At 42.8% G+C, this 18,582-nt stretch overlaps 1 protein-coding gene across 1 annotated transcript in view; it reads right to left on the bottom strand.

Moving 5' to 3' along the window:
• Window positions 1-14,960, bottom strand: part of LOC132533009 (E3 ubiquitin-protein ligase Nedd-4-like) — a 399,156-nt gene extending 384,196 nt beyond the window's left edge. The window contains exon 1 of the mRNA XM_060172334.1: window positions 14,886-14,960. Coding sequence (XP_060028317.1) covers window positions 14,886-14,960 — 75 coding nt within the window. The remainder of the gene's footprint in view (window positions 1-14,885) is intronic.
• Between the last annotated feature and the right edge of the window lie 3,622 nt (window positions 14,961-18,582).

Genomic DNA, 18,582 nt, shown 5'->3' with positions numbered 1-18,582 from the left:
TGCCTCCAATCTGCCCTGGCAACCCTGGTCCTGGAATCATCCGTGCCTCTCTGTGCTTCTCCTCTCTAAAGTCCTGGCAGGGAAACTGGAACAAAGGGACTAAAGGATGGGTTTAGGAACTGTGGGAGAGACAAAAGGAACCTTTGTTGTCATCTCCCTTCTCCTCCCGGCTCTGGTCTCTTTGAAGCCCTGTCCCCACATACTGTACCATTAACATTCACCCACTGATCCATGGCACATGGCTTCCTCCCCTGCCCCACCATCTGTGCATCGACATAACTACCGACTGTAAATAGACCAGTAGTCTCAACTTCTAAAGGCAAAGCCTTTAGAAATTATGTTAATGTGGCTCAGAACCCTTTAACATGCGTACATTAATATGAATCATGCTACTGCTCCAGATGCTTTATTGTCACACATCATCTCAGCGATACAACCATCAGGAGTAAGTACACACACCGTGGCTCCCCTCCCAGCCTGCCTCCCCCCTTCCCGACTGCCAGCACCATCTTGCCCAACTGTGGGCGAAAATCTGGGGTAGAGGCTGGGAACTGAAAGCTTCCTCATCATTCAATTTCCCTAAAATGGATTTTAACCAGGATGTCTTCAAGCAAATGTCTGAGATGACAGGCAGTGGTAGTGGGACAGGCTTGGGATTATTTTTAGGAGAACTTGAATCCTGAGTGCTCGAGTTTCTATGCTCACGAGAATCAACGTCACAGTCTAATGAGTGTTGGAGCTTACACAATCCTCCAGCAGATGGGCTGGAGCCACGACTCTGCGCAAATGTAAACTGTCTTCTAAATGAAATGTGCTTGAAAAAGATGCACCAGGTTTAAACTTTCCAACACTGGGTGGGTTGGGGGTGGGGGTAGGAGGACAACATATCAAAGTCCCATTGTTTGCTCAGCTGGTTTTGAATACAAATGTTGTAGCCAGTTTATTTTTTTCTTTATCACCCACAGTCTCATAAATAGGGAGAATCAGGTCACTGCAGTGAGTCCCTTCTACTCCAGACCTCAACAGCCAGCCATCTGCAAAACAGTGGACCTCTGCTATTCCTTGGGCAGAGTCCAAGGAGGTTCACATTTTACTTTTTTTTTTAATTTCAACATATTTTAAATTGAATGCAATTGACAGACAATAAAATGCCCAGTTCCTTGGATGTCCAGATGCATGAATTTTGACAGTTAGATATGCACAAGTAACCAACACCCAAAACAAGATGAAGGACATTTATACAACGTCTAAAAGTAGCTGTCCCTGTTCCCAACCAAGCAACTGAGGGTTTGCTTTATAATATTACAGGACTGGTCTTGTCTGTTCTAGAATGTCATGTGAGTGAAATCATACAGCAAGAATGGCTTTGTGTTTTTTTTTTCATTCAACATGGTGCTTTTGAATAAGCCATTCAGGTATGCTGCATGCATACAATGTTTGCTCTTCTTTTAATTTTAATTGCTTAGTCATATTCCACTGTGTGACAATGATCCAATCTGTTTGTCCTTTTAACTGTCTATGGACACTTGGATTCTTTCCAACGATTGGCCCTACTTCAATAAGTAAAAGAAAGAAAGTTTTTTTGTTGTCCTTTTTTTTTTTGAAAAAAAAATATTGCTCTAACAACTAGATATTTGTGTGTGGGGAAAATGAATCTCAATCACTATCACACTCCACATGCAAAAGTTAATTAAAAATGAATCATAGTCCAAAATACAATACTCAAGGCCACAGAGCCGCTAAAATGAAATATAATGCTTCTGTGACCTTAGGACGGGCCAGGAGTCCTTGGACCAAATACAAAAAGGACTAACCATTAAAAAATAATAGTAGCACTCTCTTTTCAGTGCTACCATGTGACAATTTATGCTGGTCCACTAGGAATATCAAAGAAGATCACCTGAGACCTCAACAAGATGAGACCAGGACTGCTTTGGGAATCCACCAAGTCACCGGTGAATAGAAACATGTGTGGCTCATGGACAGAGAGAAGCCTAAGGAGAGCTTACTGAGGCTAAACCCCATATCTACTGCCAAGCAGCTGGTAAGAGTCCAGCAGTTTGCTAGTTGAGGAGTCACCTCCAGTCTGTTTTACCAAAAAAAAAAAAAAAAAAAAAAAGGCTGCTGAAGGGAAAAGATGGCAACAAAAGGGAATAAATAAGATTAAAAACAAAAACTACAACCAATGGAAATATTTTTTTAAAAAAAGTCTTCCAGAAGATTGAAGACACAGGAATACTCCCTTCCAGCTTCTAGGAAGCCAACGTCACTCTGATACCAAAAGCAGACAGGGACACGACCAAAAAAAGAAAACTACAGACCAATATCTCTGATGAACATAGATACTAACATATTGAACAAAATTCTAGCCAACTGGATACAGCAGTTTATTTAAAAGATTGTTCATCATGACCAAGTGGGATTTATCCCAGGGATGCAAGGTTGGTTTAACATACATAAATCAATCAACGTGATCCACCACATCAATAAATGCAAAACCAAAAACCACATGGTACTATCAACAAATTCAGAGAAAGCTTTTGACAGACCCTAACATCCCTTTATGATCAAAATGCTACAAAAATGGGGAGTAGATAGAAAGTTCCTCAATATGGTGGAGTCCATATATAGCAAACTGACAGCCAACATCATACTCAGTGGTGAAAAACTGGAAGCATTTCCCCTCAGATAAGGTACTAGGCAGGGCTGCCCACTATCACCATTATTATTCAACATAGTGTTGGAAGTTCTTGCCACAGCAATCAAGTAGGAGCAAGTAATTAAAGGGATACAGGTTGGAAGAGATGAAGTCAAACTCCCCCTATTTGCATATGATATGATAGTATACATAGCAAAATCTAAAGAATATAGCAGGAAGCTTTTGGAAATTATTAGGCAATACAGTAAGGTGTCAGGCTGCAAAATTAACATACAAAAGTCAGTGGCATTCTCTATTCAAACACTAAGTTGGAAGAAGAAATCCAGAAATGAATTCCTTTTACGATAGCAACAAAAACAATAAAATATCTAAGACTAAACCTAACGAAAGAAGTGAAAGACTTGTATACTGAAAATTATGAGTCACTACTCAAGGAAATTGAAAGGACACAAAGAAGTGGAAAGATATTCCATGTTCATGGGTTGGAAGAATTAACATCATTAAAATGAATATGCTACCCAGAGCCATATGCAAATTTAATGATACCTCCAACAAGATCCCAACCACATTTTTTAGGAGAATAGGACAAAAGCTATAAATGTTTATCTAGAGCCAGAAAAAAACCCCTAAAATTGCCAAAACAATCTTGAGAAGAAAGAACAGAACCAGAGGCATCATACTCCCAGATCTCAAATTGTATTACAGGGCCATTGTCATCAAAACTGCTTGGTACTGGAACATGAATAGACACACTGACCAGTGGAATAGAATTGAGAGCCCAGAAGTAAGCCCCCACACCTATGGACATCTAATCTTTGACAAAGGTGCCCAGACTATTAAATGGGGAAATCAGAGTCTCTTCAACAAATGGTGTTGAAAAAAATGGGTTGAAACATGCAGAACAATGAACCTGAACCACTCTATTTCACCAAACACAATAGTAAATTCCAAGTGAATGAAGGACTTGGATGATCAGAAACTATCAGATACTTACAGGAAAATATTGGCAGAACTTTTTTCCACATAAATTTTAAAGACACCTTCAATGAAACAAATCCAATTACAAAGAAGACTAAGGCAAGCATAAACCTATGGACTACATCAAATTAAAAAGCTTCTGCACTGCAAAAGAAGCCACTTTCCAAACCAAGAGACCTTTCACAGAGTAGGAGAAGATTCTTACATGCCATACATCAGATAATAGTTTAATAACCAAAATATATAAAGAGCTTGCCAAACTCAAAAATAAGAAAACAAATGACCTCATCCAAAACTGGGGAGAGGACATGAACAGAATATTCACTACAGAAGAGATACAAAAGGCCAAGAAACATATGAAAAAATGCTCCAAGTCACTGATTGTCAGAGATTTGCAAATAAAGACAACAATGAGATACCACTTCACTCTTACGAGAATGAGATACCACTTCACTCTTATCTTTTCACAGCAGAAAAGATAGCAAATTCTGGAGAAGTTGTGAGGACAAAGGAATCCTCCTGCATTGCCTGTGGAAATGTAAATTGGCCCAACCTCTGTGGAGAGCAGTCTGAAGAACTCTCAGAAGGCTAGAAGTAGACCTACCCTATGATCATGCAATTCCTCTCCTGGGGATATATCCTAAAGGAACCAAACACACCCATCCAAAAAGATTTGTGTATACCTATGTTAATAGCAGCACAATTTATAATAGCCAAAACCTGGAAGCAACCCAGGTGTCTAACAACACATGAGTGGCTGAGCAAGTTGTGGTATATATACACAATGGAATACTACTCAGGTATTTAAAATGGCAATTTCACCATTTTCAGCCCATCTTGGATGAAGCTTGAAGAAATTATGTTAAGTGAAATAAGTCAGAAACAGAAAGATGAATATGGGATGATCTTACTCACAGGCAGAAGTTGAAAAACAAGATCAGAAGGAAAAACACTAAGCATAACTTTTGGAGTTGGTATATTGCACCAAAGTAAAGACTCTCGGGCAGGTTGGGCGGAGGGTTGAGGTCCTGGATCAGGATGGCAGAGGACCTAGTGAGGGTTGTATCGTTGTGTGAAAAACTGAGAAATGTTATGCATGTATAAACTACTGTATTTACTGTAAAACATTAAGCCCCCAATACATAAATATATTAAAATATGAAGTAGAAAAAAATAATAAAATAACATTGAGTTGGACTTCATCAACACTTAACACTTCAGTTCATGGAAATATACCATTAAGAAGATAAATAGGGGCTGGGTAGTGGTGCACCTGGTTTAGTGCACATGTTACAGTGCACAAGGACCTGGGTTCTAGCTCCCAGTCCACACCTGCAGGGGGGAAGCTTTGCAAGTGGTGAAGCAAGGCTGCAGGTGTCTCTCTGTCTGTTTCTCTCTCTATCACCCCCTTCCCTCTCAATTTCTGACTGTCTCTATCCAATAAAGATACTAAAAAAAAAAAAGAATATAAATAAGCAAAGCACTGACTAGAGGGGAAAATCCTTGCAACCCATGTATCTGACACATAGTTTCTATCCAGAATAGCTAGAGCACGCATCCAAATCAATAATAAAAAGACAAACAGCCCCACTGAAAGTGTCAAAGGGCTTCGACAGACAATTCACAAGCTAACCCAGTGACTACTACATGCAAATAAATGTGCTAATAATCTTTAGTCCTCTGATTAAAATTTTAAATAGTGTGATATTCAGTTTGATAATTCATCCAATGCTCTTTCTCATTCCTCTTATGACCTGGGAAGGAGTAGTTTTTTTTTTAAAGTGTATTTTGTATTTGACGACTTGTTCTGTCAGCCCCTCAACTCCTATGCTTGCTGCTTAGGACTTACAAAGTATTTTCTAGAATTGCTGAGGTAAACATGTCTGCAGCTGCCAGAGCCCTTCTTTGTGTGGTTCAATGCTATGAAAAGGACAGAGAGAGAAAGAGTAGGTCATGCATGGGGAGAGAAGGGGGAGGCATGCAGACTGTTTGGACAGTAGGTCAGCCCAGGAGGGCGGGAATATGACAACAAGTACAGAAAGCCTGGTCAGCGCAGCAGTTAAGTCCTACCCTGTCTGTGTGAAATCCAGGTGTGGTGCAGCTGGGAAAAAGTAGAATAAAGTCAGAATCTCCAAAGGGCTCAATTTCTATCACTGATCACTTAAAAGTGAAAACATGAGGCCCTCCATACCTCTTTCAGGCAACTGGACTCCAAATAAGCACATGCACAGAGATAGGCAGAGCCATGCGTTTCTTGGCTGCGAGACTACATCCTGACAAATGCTTTCTTACGTGAGCTTACAGTTGTGTGCACATCACAGTGTGCAATTCCAAAAGGCTAGATGGGAAAGATGCCAAGGCTATTGACACTGCCACAGCATAGGTGCACATAGACTTAATGAAAGTGTACGTGGCATACAGTATTACTTTAGTTTCAGGTGAACAACTTAATGACATTTTATACATTGCAGAAGGACTATCCCAAAAAACCTACTGATCCTTTTTTTCTTAGAAGTCTATGTGTCGGGGCCAGGTAGTGGTGCATCTGGTTGAGCACACATGCTACAATGAGCAAGGACCCAGGTTCAATTCCCTGGTTCCCATCTGCAGGGGGAAAGCTTCACAAGTGGCGAAGCAGGGCTGCAGGTGTCTCTCTGCCTCTCTCACTCCCTATCACCTTCTTCCCTCTTGATTTCTACCTGTCTCTAGCCAATAAATAAATAAAGATAATTAAAACAAACAAACAAACAAAAAGAAGTCTATGTGTCCTTTCTTCTAGACCTCTTTCTCTTTCAGATTTGCAACGGTCTATTATGGTTACCACCCCCATACTGCATGTGACATCTCCTGGACTTACTTAATTTGTAACTAGGTGCTGTACCACTCGCTCACCACTCATTTCTTTTTTTGTACAGATTAAGCACTTAAAAATATTTATTTATTTTTAACAAGAGAGATGAAAGTAAGAAAGAAAAGAAAAGAAAGGAAGGGAGGGAGGGAGGGAGGGAGGAAGAGAAGCCAGAGTTCTGCTCAGCTTTGGCTTATGGTGGTGCTGGGGATTGGACCTATGATCTTGGAGCCTCAGGCATGAAAGTCTTTTGCACAACCATCATGCTCTCTCCCAAATCCTCTCTCTTCACCCATTTCACCAATTCTACCTTCCTCTCTTCAGTTAGCCACAACTCTCTTTCTCTCTCAGTGATTGTAGTTTAATTAGTTAGTCCGTTTGGAAAGGAAGGTGCCGCTTATTTATTTTGTTGACAGTTTTAATTACAGGAATGAGACCAGAGAGTTATTCACAGCACTGGGGAGCGAATCCAAAGCCTCATGCACGCAAGGCTGTTGCTCTCACACTACACCACTTTCCCAACCTGGTGTGTTTCTTCAGATTCCATAAATAAAGGAAATCATATGGTATTTGTCTTTAACTGTCTGACTTATTTCATACAGCATAGTACTCTTAAGGCCTACACCAGTGTTGTCATAAATGACAAAATTTTTCTCTTTCTGTGACTGAGTAGTAGTAGTACTTCATGATATATACACACACACACACACACACACACACACACACCATATCACATTACATTTTCTTGGCTCAGTTGCTTAGCAATTGACATGTAGGTTGTTATATATTAGAACTGCTGTGAATAAAGTTGCCTTGAGCATAGGGGTGTCTGTATCTTTTTAAATTAGTGTTTCCATTTTCTCTGAATTAATCCCCAGAAATGGAATTATAGGGCTGTATGGCAGTTTTATTTATTTATTTGCAGTTTTATTTATTTATTTGCAGTTTTATTTCTTTATTTCCAGGGTTATTGCTGAGGCAATGTGCCTGCATGCACTACAAATCCACTGATCTTGTGACTTTGTGGGGGTGGGGGGGTAAGGCCAGAAATAAATTGAGAAAGGAAAGGGGAAATAGAGAGGGAAAGAGAAGGACAGACACCTGCAGACCTGCTTCACTTCACTACTTGTGAAGTAACCTCCCCCTCCAGTGGGGATCTGGGGGCCAGACCCTTGATCAGGTCCTTAAGCTTTGTACTATGTGTGCTTAAACTGGTGCATCATCGTCTAGCACTCGCCTTTGTTTCAATAATTTATTTAACTTAATTTTATTTGATAGAACAGAGAACAGTTTAAAACAAAGAGGGTGATAGGGAGGGAGACAGAGATATACCTGCTTATCATCTGTGAAGCCATTTCTCTGTGGGCCCACTGGCCATGAAACCTGTACGTCATTTCTCTGATCATTTTTTTAAAAGAGATAACTACATTTACAGTCATCACTGTAACTATTAATATGAGTTGAGATTATGTGTCAGGCACTGTTCTTTTGTTGTTTGTTTTATCAGAGCACTACTCAGCTTTGGATGTGGGAGTGTGGGGGATTGAACCTGGGACTTTGTAGCCTCAGGCACAAGAGTTTCTTTATGTAGCCATTATGCAATCTACTCTCCTTGGCACTGTTTTTGTTTTGTTTTGTTTTGTTTTGTGCCTCCAGGGTGATCGCTGGTGCTTGATGCCTGCACTACCAATCCACTGCTCCTACAGGCCATCTTTTTTCCATTGTTGTAATTGTTGATGATTTTGGATAGGACAGAGAGAAACTGAGAGATGAAGCAGAGAGAAGGATAGACACCTGCAGACCTGCTTCACCGCTTGTGAGATGACCCCCTTGCAGATGGGGAGCCGAGGGCTCGAACCCGGATCCTTGAGCGGATCCTTGTACTTCACACTATGTACACTTAACCCAGCGCACCACCGCCCAACTCAAACCCCCCCCCCCCAAAGAACTGTTCTAAACACGGTAAAGACTCAAGGGAATCCTCGGGAAGCTTGAAAGCGAGGAAACAAGCTTCTCTTCATTTAATTAGTCGACCACCCCTGCACTTCAGGATATGGGCCAAGGAGATGCAACTCTTCTCCTTGGATATGGAAAGTGCACCTGACTCAAAGTGTTCAAACCCTGAGAAATCATTATCGTCGCTCCCTGAGGCAAGAAACCCACAGGGATACAGAACAAGCGTTTCATGCGAATTTTGATGGGACCCAACTGAGATTAAGTCTCTGCCTCCTCACTCTCTTAGGAACTGCTCGGGACCAGGACAGGAGAAGAGACACGTGCACGGGAGGGGGCTCTCGGGAGTTCACAGTATGGAATTTAACAGACGTTTAATTAAACCTTATCATTTAGGGTTAGGGGCTGCACACATTTATCAGCTCATTCTTATCTATTTCAGAGCAAATTAAAAATTTTAATCATCATATATTTTACTTACCCAGCATACTAACAGCTATCATCCCTACATGTAATCCACAGGCAATTTTAGGTGCTTTTTCCCATTCTAAATTTTCTTCAAACAAATCATCTGAAGTCTGCGGACTGCGTCTTAAAAGCCGGAGGGCCACACGTGACTCACAGCGGGCTACCGTAGTGGACCGCACAGACGGAAGGCTTCACTGCGCATGCTTGGCCGAGCCCGGCTTCTGCACGTGTTTGTGCTCAAGTTCACAGCTGCTTAGCAGGAAGTCAAGACTTCAAGGACCAGGCGGTGGCGCACCTGGTTAAGCGCGCACATCACAGTGCGCAAGGACCCAGATTGAAGCCCCCTGGTCCCCACCTGCAGGGGGAAAGCCGCACAAGTGGTGAAGCAGGGCTGCAGGTTCTCTCTCTGTCTCTTTCCCTCTCTTCTCATTTCTCTCTGTGCCATCCAATAAAATGTGTGTGTGGGGGGAGGGGGATGGCCACCATGAGTAGTGGATTCCTAGTGCAGACACTGAGACCCAGCAATAACCCTGGAGGCAAATAAATAAATAAAATTACTTTAAAAGTAAGTCAAATTTCTATTCCGCCATGTAGCTTTTTTGGTGCTTTGCCTGAAGGGCTGTACATCAAACACTGAGAACCAATCAGTGCTGTAATTCAGTCTTGTGAGTTTTCACCCTGAATCTCATCATCTGTCTTGGGGGGCAAGAGGATATTGTGTTTAATTGAACCCAAGGCCTCATGCATGCAGCATATGTGCTGTGCCTATTTCCCGGACCAAAACATCACTAGCTTTGCTTTTTTATTTAGTTGAACAGAGAGAAATAGAGAGTGGAGGAGACAGAAGGGAGAGAGCAAGAAAGTCACCTACATCAGTATTTCCCCACTCATGAAGCTTCCCCCCAAAGGTGCGAACTAGGGTTTTGAACTTGGGTCCTGCATAATAGCGTGTACTCAACGGGGTGTGCCTGCTACTGCCTGGCTCTTATCACTGACTATTATTTTTTAACATTAAATAATTATTATCTTTATTTATTTATTTACTGGATATAGATAGCCAGGAATTAAGAGGGAAGGGTGAGATAGGGAGAAAGTGAGACAGAGAGACACCTGCAGAACTGCTTCTCCCTGCAGGTGGGGCCCTGGGGCTCAAACCTGGTCCTTGCACATTGTAACATGTGCTCTCAACCAGGTGTGCCACCACTGCCCCATCACTGACTTTAAATAGCCATTTCATGACTGCACTGTTTTCTCTGCTTGGTTGGCTTGGGTATATGCTGAATCATTTTTCTGCATTTTTGTTTACTTGCTTTCCAGGGAAATTCCTACTTTTTCCTGTAAGCCAGGGATGATTATATCATCCTATTCTGCTCCGCCCCCAACCCCATATTCCTCCCTGTGTTTTCCCCTTTGGGGTGTGCGGGTGGTAGAATCGACAACCAGGGACAGATGCCACCTGTTTTCTCCACACCTGCCAGATAAATGCCCATGGATGATTGTTAGAGACACAGATCATTATTATTTTGGAAAAAGTCATAATAATAATAATAATATTCCATCATTTTAGTTGGACAATTTTCATAGATGAAGTACTTTAAACCTGCATATTTTTTTCTCTTCCTTACTGAGGGGCGGGATTAATGGTTTGTAGTCAACAGTAAAACACAGTAGTTGGTACGTGTGTAACGTTTCTCGGTTTTCTGCATAACACTCTAACCCCTACCTAGGTCCTCCTCCCAGCCTGTGTAATATTTTGTAATTCACTATATATATATATATTTGAGTCTTGTTTCTTTTGATGCTTTAAACAACCTTAAGAGGCTTGGAGGGCAAGTGTTGGGAGTGTCCCCTTTGTTGAATAAGAAAACCAAGGGGTGGGGTGGGCATCACATGGATTCCCTGATGCCACATAGCTAGCAAGCGGCAAGCACATTTTTGACCAGAGCTCTTAGTTCTAAGTGTTTCCCAAATGGTTAAGTTCCAACAGTTTGTAATCAAAGACTGTTTCCACCAAGCACTCAAGTTATACTGACTCTAATCCTGCCTGCTGTCAGAAATTAGCACCCTTCATTGTGTCTACCAGGATGTTCTTGGGGCCAGGCAGTGACTTACACAGCTGAGTGTATACACTATTGTACGCAAAGACCCGAGTTCAAGCCTGTGTGGTCCTGGAGTTCAAGCAGTGAAGTAGTGCTGCAGACTCTCTCTCCCTTTCCTCTAAATTTCTGTTTCTATCATAAATAAATAATAGAGAAACAAACAAACGAACAAACAAAGAAGTGGTCTCTGAGTGTCTTTGTGCTGCTTGCAATTTGCTGAGGAAAGGCCCACCCTAAACCTCAAATTCTGCTGGCTCACAATTCAATCCACTTTACCACCAGGGCTCTGTTGCACACCATTGCCCCCTGCTGGTGGCCCCCCTCATAGCACCTCTCTGGCGATTTTTGCTACTTCATCCTAATGTAGAATTAATTCTACATCTTTAGTATCCCCAGAGCATCCCAAGGGGCCAGTCACTTTCAGCCAAACCAGGCGTTACCATGGGAACATAAGACATAAAACACAACCTAAGAAACAGCTGACACCTTTAAGTAGATGTGGCTCCAAGCTGGTCCCCAGTGGGAGAATTCTCTACAATGCAAGCATTCTCTCCACTTACTTCCCTGCCCAGAGACATGGACACGAGAGTCCGGTGAGAAGGGGACATATTTCTTTTATTCTATGTCTAAGTGTCTAGGGTTCACTTTCTAATGTTCATTTCCTGTTCAGAAGTCAGGCTAGGAATATTGATAGTAGGTGTAGCCACTCTTTTCCAAGAGTTTGCATTATTAACTTCCACAGGACAAACTCAATAATATCACACAAGACATCAGTGACTCAGCATCCCCATAGGGGTCATTCAATGACCCTGCACCCAAGATAGGACTACTTCCTCTGTACAGTCTGTTCCTTTCATGGGGTGTGGGGTAATGTCAAGTTCAAGTCTGCAGAGCCCTCCTGTTCCCAGGGAGACTCTGCTTGAGATCTACTTGTTCAAGAACATGCACAACTCCTGAGAACAATTTCTTACAGACAGAGCAATCTGACTCCCTGCTGAGAAAAAAAAACAAATCTCCTCTAAGAACATCACAAATCTCTGCAGAAAGGGGGGAGGGAAGGAAAAAGAAAAGAAAACCAACTCCACCAGTTCCCCCCCACAAAAATCCCAGCCTAAGATATCTGTATCTAGACCACTCTACCCAGTCCACATTTTCTCCTTAAAGACATCTATGTTCTGCTAGCCCTGCCTTTGCCCTCAGTAGTGGAGAACTCGCTTGCACAAAGGGACAGCTTGCCCCACTGAGAAAATTAGCATTCACCTCTTAGGAAGTACAAGCCACTTCTGACTTTAGAGTGATGCTTTTACCAGCTGCAAAAACCCATTAAGATTTCTGAAAACAGAATATGACTCCAGTCAAGGCAGTCTGTCTTACCTGGTATGATGCTAACCCAGCACCTGAGGCTCGTCTGACCTCAGGAACAGAGTACAAGAGAACAGAACTTCACCTTTGCTGGATGACTCAGCCGTGATTTTGAACACCAATTACTACACTGTTCTAATACAATGCCGCCTTCAGGGAAAGTGGGCCAGGTGGGTCAGTTTGCCCTGGTATTAAATGGCACTAGACAACACTCTCTCTGGAGTTCTCCCTCCTGTTTGGAAAGGTTTATCTTTCTCACCTTCCTTTCAGGTACTCACAATTCTCCTTCTTGCTGTTGTCAAGGGACCTGTGTGTCAGTTGAAAAGCCATCTTCCCTTTTCACCTTTCTCTTGTGGGTTGAGAATTCCAGACTTGGGTGGGGAAAAAAAAATATGATGGCGCAGTGGCGTTCTGAGTCAGGGGGCTGGGGTCTTCTACTGGGGGGGGGGCTTTTGATTTCTTATTTGCTTCCTGTTTCCCAGCTCTGTTACTGTTCATCTCTGCACCTGTTCATTCATCATCCGTGTGTCAGGCTGTTCCGTGTTGAGCCGGAGGGCTCTGGGGCTCTGCCTGGACCATACATTGGAATCACCTGAGAGCTTCTGATGCTCCCACTTCTGGGCTTCCGGAACAGTTTAATGTAACCACTGATCATGTATATGGTTTAAGCTTCACACACTTGGTAATATTAAATTTTATTTCATTGCCACCAGGGTTATTTATCACTGGGGCTCAGTTCCTGCACAACAAATGCACCACTCTCTGCAGCCATTGTCTTTTTCTTTTTCTTTTTGGTAGAGATGGAGAAAAACTGACAGGGAAGGGAGAGGTAGGGAGAAAAAGAGACACCTGTAGCGTCTCTACGGGTGGGGACTGGGGCCCTGAACCCAGTGCCTTGCCTGGCTCATGGTAACATATGTGCCCTAATGGGTGTGCCACAATTGGGCCCTGGGTCTCAGAAAGGTGGGGTGCTTCTCAGTGAGTGCAGAGTGCACTCAGACTGGAGAAGCCCTGCTCTGAGAGGAGGGCAGTGCTTTCCTCACGGGTCTGCAGTGCCCACACCCTCCTCGTCCTGGGACCCTGACAGTCTGATCCACCCAGCTTGATTTCACCTGTGACTTTTGCAACTTATCATGTTATAGTCTTTTCATATGCTCTTTTGGAGCTTTCTGTTTTAGATATTGTATGATCAGAAAGAGTAAACCTTTCAACTAGAATACCAAGGAGGTATAAGAGCACACAAAATAGTGAAGCAGTGCTCTGATCTCTCTCCTTCTCTCTCCTACTCTCTGCCTCTCCACACACACATTTACATACTTTAAAAAAGTTACCTCTTGTATGGGAGTCGGGCGGTAGTGCATCGGGTTAAACGGACGTGGCACAAAGCGCAGGGACCAGCATAAGGATCCTGGTTCGAGCCCCCGGCTCCCCACCTGCCGGGGAGTTGCTTCACAGGTGGTGAAGCAGGTCTGCAGGTGTCTATCTGTCCCCCCTCCTCTCTCCATTTCTCTCTGTCCTATCTAACAACGAGAAAAACAACAATAAAAACAACGAAGGCAACAAAAGGGAAAATAAAATAAAAATTTTTTAAAAGTTACCTCTTTGTAGCAGAGTCTAATATTATTGCTGACAATAAACATTCTTTGGTCATGGACTTATATAATCAGATCTTCTTATTGATGAAAGCTGAGACTCTTCCTAGAATGGAAATTCATGTTGCTCCAAACACTGTTTCTGGTTTCACCTTCTAGACTCAAAACTTGGAAGTCCTCTTCAATGGAGAGGCCTGATCTAGAAGCCCAAACACAAGAGTTGTAGTTCTAGCATCATCTTTGTTTACTGTATGATCTTGGGTAACTCACCCAATCACTCTGGTCTCATTTTCAAAGCTTCACTAATCCATTGCTGGGCTCATCTGTGGAGAAGGCTTATCCACGCATGAGTGCTTATAATCCCCATTCAAGAGCTTGGTCACAATGTCCCATGTAGACTGTGATCCCTAACTGGCCCTTTGCTTCTCTTCTTGTCCAGAAGTCTAACTCTGCTTAAGTCTTTAGAATCCTGTGTAGAAGTTATTCATGTTAATTTATGAGAATTACAAGGTACAAGCGGCATAATATTTAAATTTGGGGCAGAATGTTTCTTTAACCTAGTATTAATATAACCTAATAATAATACCTAGTATTAATATAACTTACCTAGTATTAATATAACCCTTTGGGGTCAAAGTTACATGGAAACCACCTCCCCAACACACATACACCAAGGGGTCCATGTACTAGCTCAGCAGAGGAACACACACTTTACATGATGAGGTCCTGGGTTTGATCCTCAGCACCACGTAAAATGAGAGGGTAGAAAAAGGGCGCACGTGTATCTTTCTTGCTCTCACGTGATGGTGGGCACCAAACCCAGGGCTTGATGCATATCAGGTACATGTTCTACCACAGAGCCCTCTCCCCAACTTGTCTTTCTTTTGCATTAAGTCTATTTTAGGGGTGGTGGTGCACTGTCTCACCTCCCCTCCATGGACTGGAATCTTCTGATCTACCTCAGAGGTCATGTCCACTTCCATTATGGCCTCTAAGTCCATCTTGACATCTGCTTCTTGACAGGCCCAAACCGATAACAACCCTCTAAAACGCCCTAGGGAGTGTGTATCAAAGACACCCCACCCAGTGTGTGCCCAGGGAGTCCATTCCATCTGCACACGCATAATCACCCCTCTTCCACTGAACACATCACTGCTCACTCACCCCAGATCTCATGATGAACATTGCCCTAGGGGTACTAGAATGTTCCTAGTGCCAAGTAAAAAGACAGTTTGAAACATCAGCAGTTGCTTCCTTTAAATGAAATACTAATACAGAATATGAAAAAAGTTCGCCCTGGCCTTCTTAGGGCTGGGTATGAAAATTAAATTAGGGGGTCAGACAGTGTTGCACCAAGTTAAACACACACATTACAGTGCACAGGAACCCAGGCTCAGACCCCTGGTCCCCACCTCCAGAGGAAAAGCTTCACAAGTGGTGAAGGGGTCTCTCTCCCTCTGTATGCCTCCTCCTCCTCTCTCAATTTTTCTGTCTTTATGCAATAGTAAATAAGAAATATATTAAAAAGAGAAAGTTAAACTGACACAGATTAATAAAGATAATATGTATAGGCATCTACTTATTTCGTATACACTTGAAGGGATATGGAGGTCTGTATAAGAAGAGAAAGACCAGTCCACTAACACCAGTGGAGGGTGCCAATGGTTGTGATCATGTTATCCATAACTGAAACTTAGTCACTGTGTGCCTACAGGTCACTACATTCCTTGTGGTCTTGACCTCTGGGTTCCTAAAGGTGCAGTGATACCCCAACTACCAACAACCCTCAACCCCTCAACGGACAGACGCTCACCCTTCAAGTGTCTGTCTCAGATAGGAATTGGAGGGAAATGTCTCAGATACCTGTCTTTCAGGAAAGGCACATATGGGTTGCTATTTGGGGGAGCTTCTCTCTGAGTATCCTACACCAGACAAACCTTCATGAACTACTTGTTAATGTGATGTTTCCACTGAATAAAGAAGGACTTTGGCCATGTAAAGAGTTTTAACCTTGAAGAGATGGTAGATTCTTCTCATTTTGTTCTAGCATTTGCTGCACTAAACTCTGTAATTCTAATCTGCTCATCTTCATATTGTGTTTGGACTAGTGATGAACTCTTTGGAAACAGCACTGGGGATAGATAAAGGATTGGGAGGACACTGGATGATCATCATCTCTGTCCATTTGTGTGTGGTTTAGTCTATTTTGAGTCAATATTAAATAAATGATGCAGTACCTTTCTTCTTTACTCATCCTTTTTATTTATACATCTTTCTCAATCCTTTAGGCCACTTTGCATTTCATTACCTTCTCCTCCTCCTTCTTCTTTATTCTCTCTCTCTCCCTCATTCTCTCTTTCTCTCTCCTTCACACACACACACACACACACACACACACACACACACACACACACACACACACCATTGTCTCTCATCATTTGATGCCAACTGCAATAAGACTAATAGGCCATTACAATTTTCTCTTGAGAGTTAATAGAATATCGATGAAAAGTCATCAGATTAGATGGGAATATTTGGGTAGTGATTGGAATCCTTTTGAACTAGAATAAGCAAGGATCTTCTACAGTTCCCCCAGGAAGAATCCAACAGGAACTCTCCTAGCCATCGCAGGGAGTGCTGAGTGAAATTGTAGACCCCTCTGGGGCACAGATTTACTACCTGACTTCCATACTCCTGAGACACACCTTCCCTGTTCTCTCTTCTTGGATCCTCCTACTTCATATTCTGCCAGACCCCTTGTTCTTCTCAGATACCAGCCTTCACACTGAGCCCTCAGGGCTCTCTTGCCTACCCCCAGCCTGTCTTCGATTCCTCTGTTGCATCCCCACTTCCTTCTCACTCATGACCCCGCTCATTCACTTATTTGAGTGCCTACGGCTTGCCAGGCAGTGTGTGTACGAGTGCCTCAAGAGCACCTGTCCTTGTGGAGTTTGCATCCTAGATGGGAGGGGGCAGGGGACAGACAGACAGCAACCCCACACTCAGTAAACTCAGTGGTAAATCATGATAAGTATAGCCAAGGAGAAGAGTGGGCTTTCCTGTGATAATTCACACACAATAGGGGCTAATCTCAGACCTCAGATCCCCTCCTCCCCCAAAGAGGGGCACTCCTGAGGCCAAGCTTGAGCAGATGTGTTCCCCCCGACACCCCTGTGTTGATTCTTCTATTCAACACTGTGTCTCTGGGAGGTGGGATGTGGGGTTACAGAACTTTGTTGGTGGGTGTGGTGTGAAACTATATACTGTAGTCTTACAATCTTGTAACCTACTGTTAATCTCAAATAAAGAATTTAAATTAAAAAATAAAAATAAGCACTGTATCTGAGGCCTTCCTATCCCCAGATATGGCCAGTCCTAGATGTTGTCCAGCCTGTGGTGGGCATGGACTTTGTATGAGGATCTGGTACTCTGGAGGTTTAAATTTCTTTTTCTATTTATTTATTTATTTATTTATTTATTTATTTTGCCTCTAGTATTATCACTGTGGCTCGGTGCCTGCACTAAGAGTCCACCCTTCCTGGTGGCCATCCTTTCTTTTTTCCATTGTTGTTGTTGCTGTACAGGACAGAAGGAAATTGAGAATGGAGGGGAAGATAGAGAGTGAGAGAGAAAGACAGACACCTGAAGACCTGCTTCATTGCTTATGAAGTGACTCCCCTGCTGGTGGGAGCCGGGGGCTCAAACCTGGATCTTTGTGAGTCCTTGTACTTGGTACTATGTGCACTTAACCCAGTGCACCAAAGCCTGGCCCCTAAGGTTTAAATTTCTAGACAGGAATAAGCAGAAGGCACAATAAAGTTCACTACTGAAAGCAGGTTGTGATGGGTGATCAAAGAATCAACTAGGAAGCAGGAACAAGAAGCTAAGGAAAGAAAAACTGTGTGAACATGCATTGTGGTGGGTTCCTAGTTTCTCCTTGATTGAATACCAAAAAAGATGGCAGTCTTTGGCCATGCATGTGCTGAATAGTGGCACCCTATGATCACAATGAATGAGACTACTGCTGGTGGACACAAGGATGGGCTAGAGCAGTCAGTCTTCTAACTACAGTTGATTGGGTCTGAGGGTGCACCATCCCAAGCTCAACCTATCAAGATGCTTCTCCATGGCTGTCCAAACTGATACTAAGGAAGAGAACCAACAATCAGGTCTGGACACATAGAGGAAGCCAGTCTTCAGTAGGAGAAAGCAGGAGCTAGAACATTGTAATGAATGAGTAGCGAGGAACCAGCAAAGTGTCTCCCTGGCAGAAAGGATGCTGTGGCATTCTTTCACAGGTGGGGACTGGTCTCCATCTCTGGCACTGCACATCATGGAGACGAAGCAGTACTCTAGACTTTCTCTTTCTCTCATAGCAAAGACAAACAAGTAAAGAAATAAATGTTTAGAAAACGAAGAGAAACTATAGGTAGAATGGAGAGGGCAAGGGCAGAAATAAAGAGCTTGAGCAACTACTACTCCCTGATGCTATTTGGATCCCAGATCTTAGGCGTTTCTGGGGCCCAGGAGACCTTCCTATCCTTACTATGCTTTGGTTGTTGAATGTGTTAAGAAAAAAAAAATCTTTTCTTTCTCTGAACCAAAGTCAGTTTTTTTTTCTTG

This window comes from Erinaceus europaeus, chromosome 15 (genome assembly GCF_950295315.1).
Source record: "Erinaceus europaeus chromosome 15, mEriEur2.1, whole genome shotgun sequence".
Taxonomy (NCBI): Eukaryota; Metazoa; Chordata; class Mammalia; order Eulipotyphla; family Erinaceidae; genus Erinaceus; species Erinaceus europaeus.
This window is presented reverse-complemented; position numbering and strand designations above follow the sequence as displayed.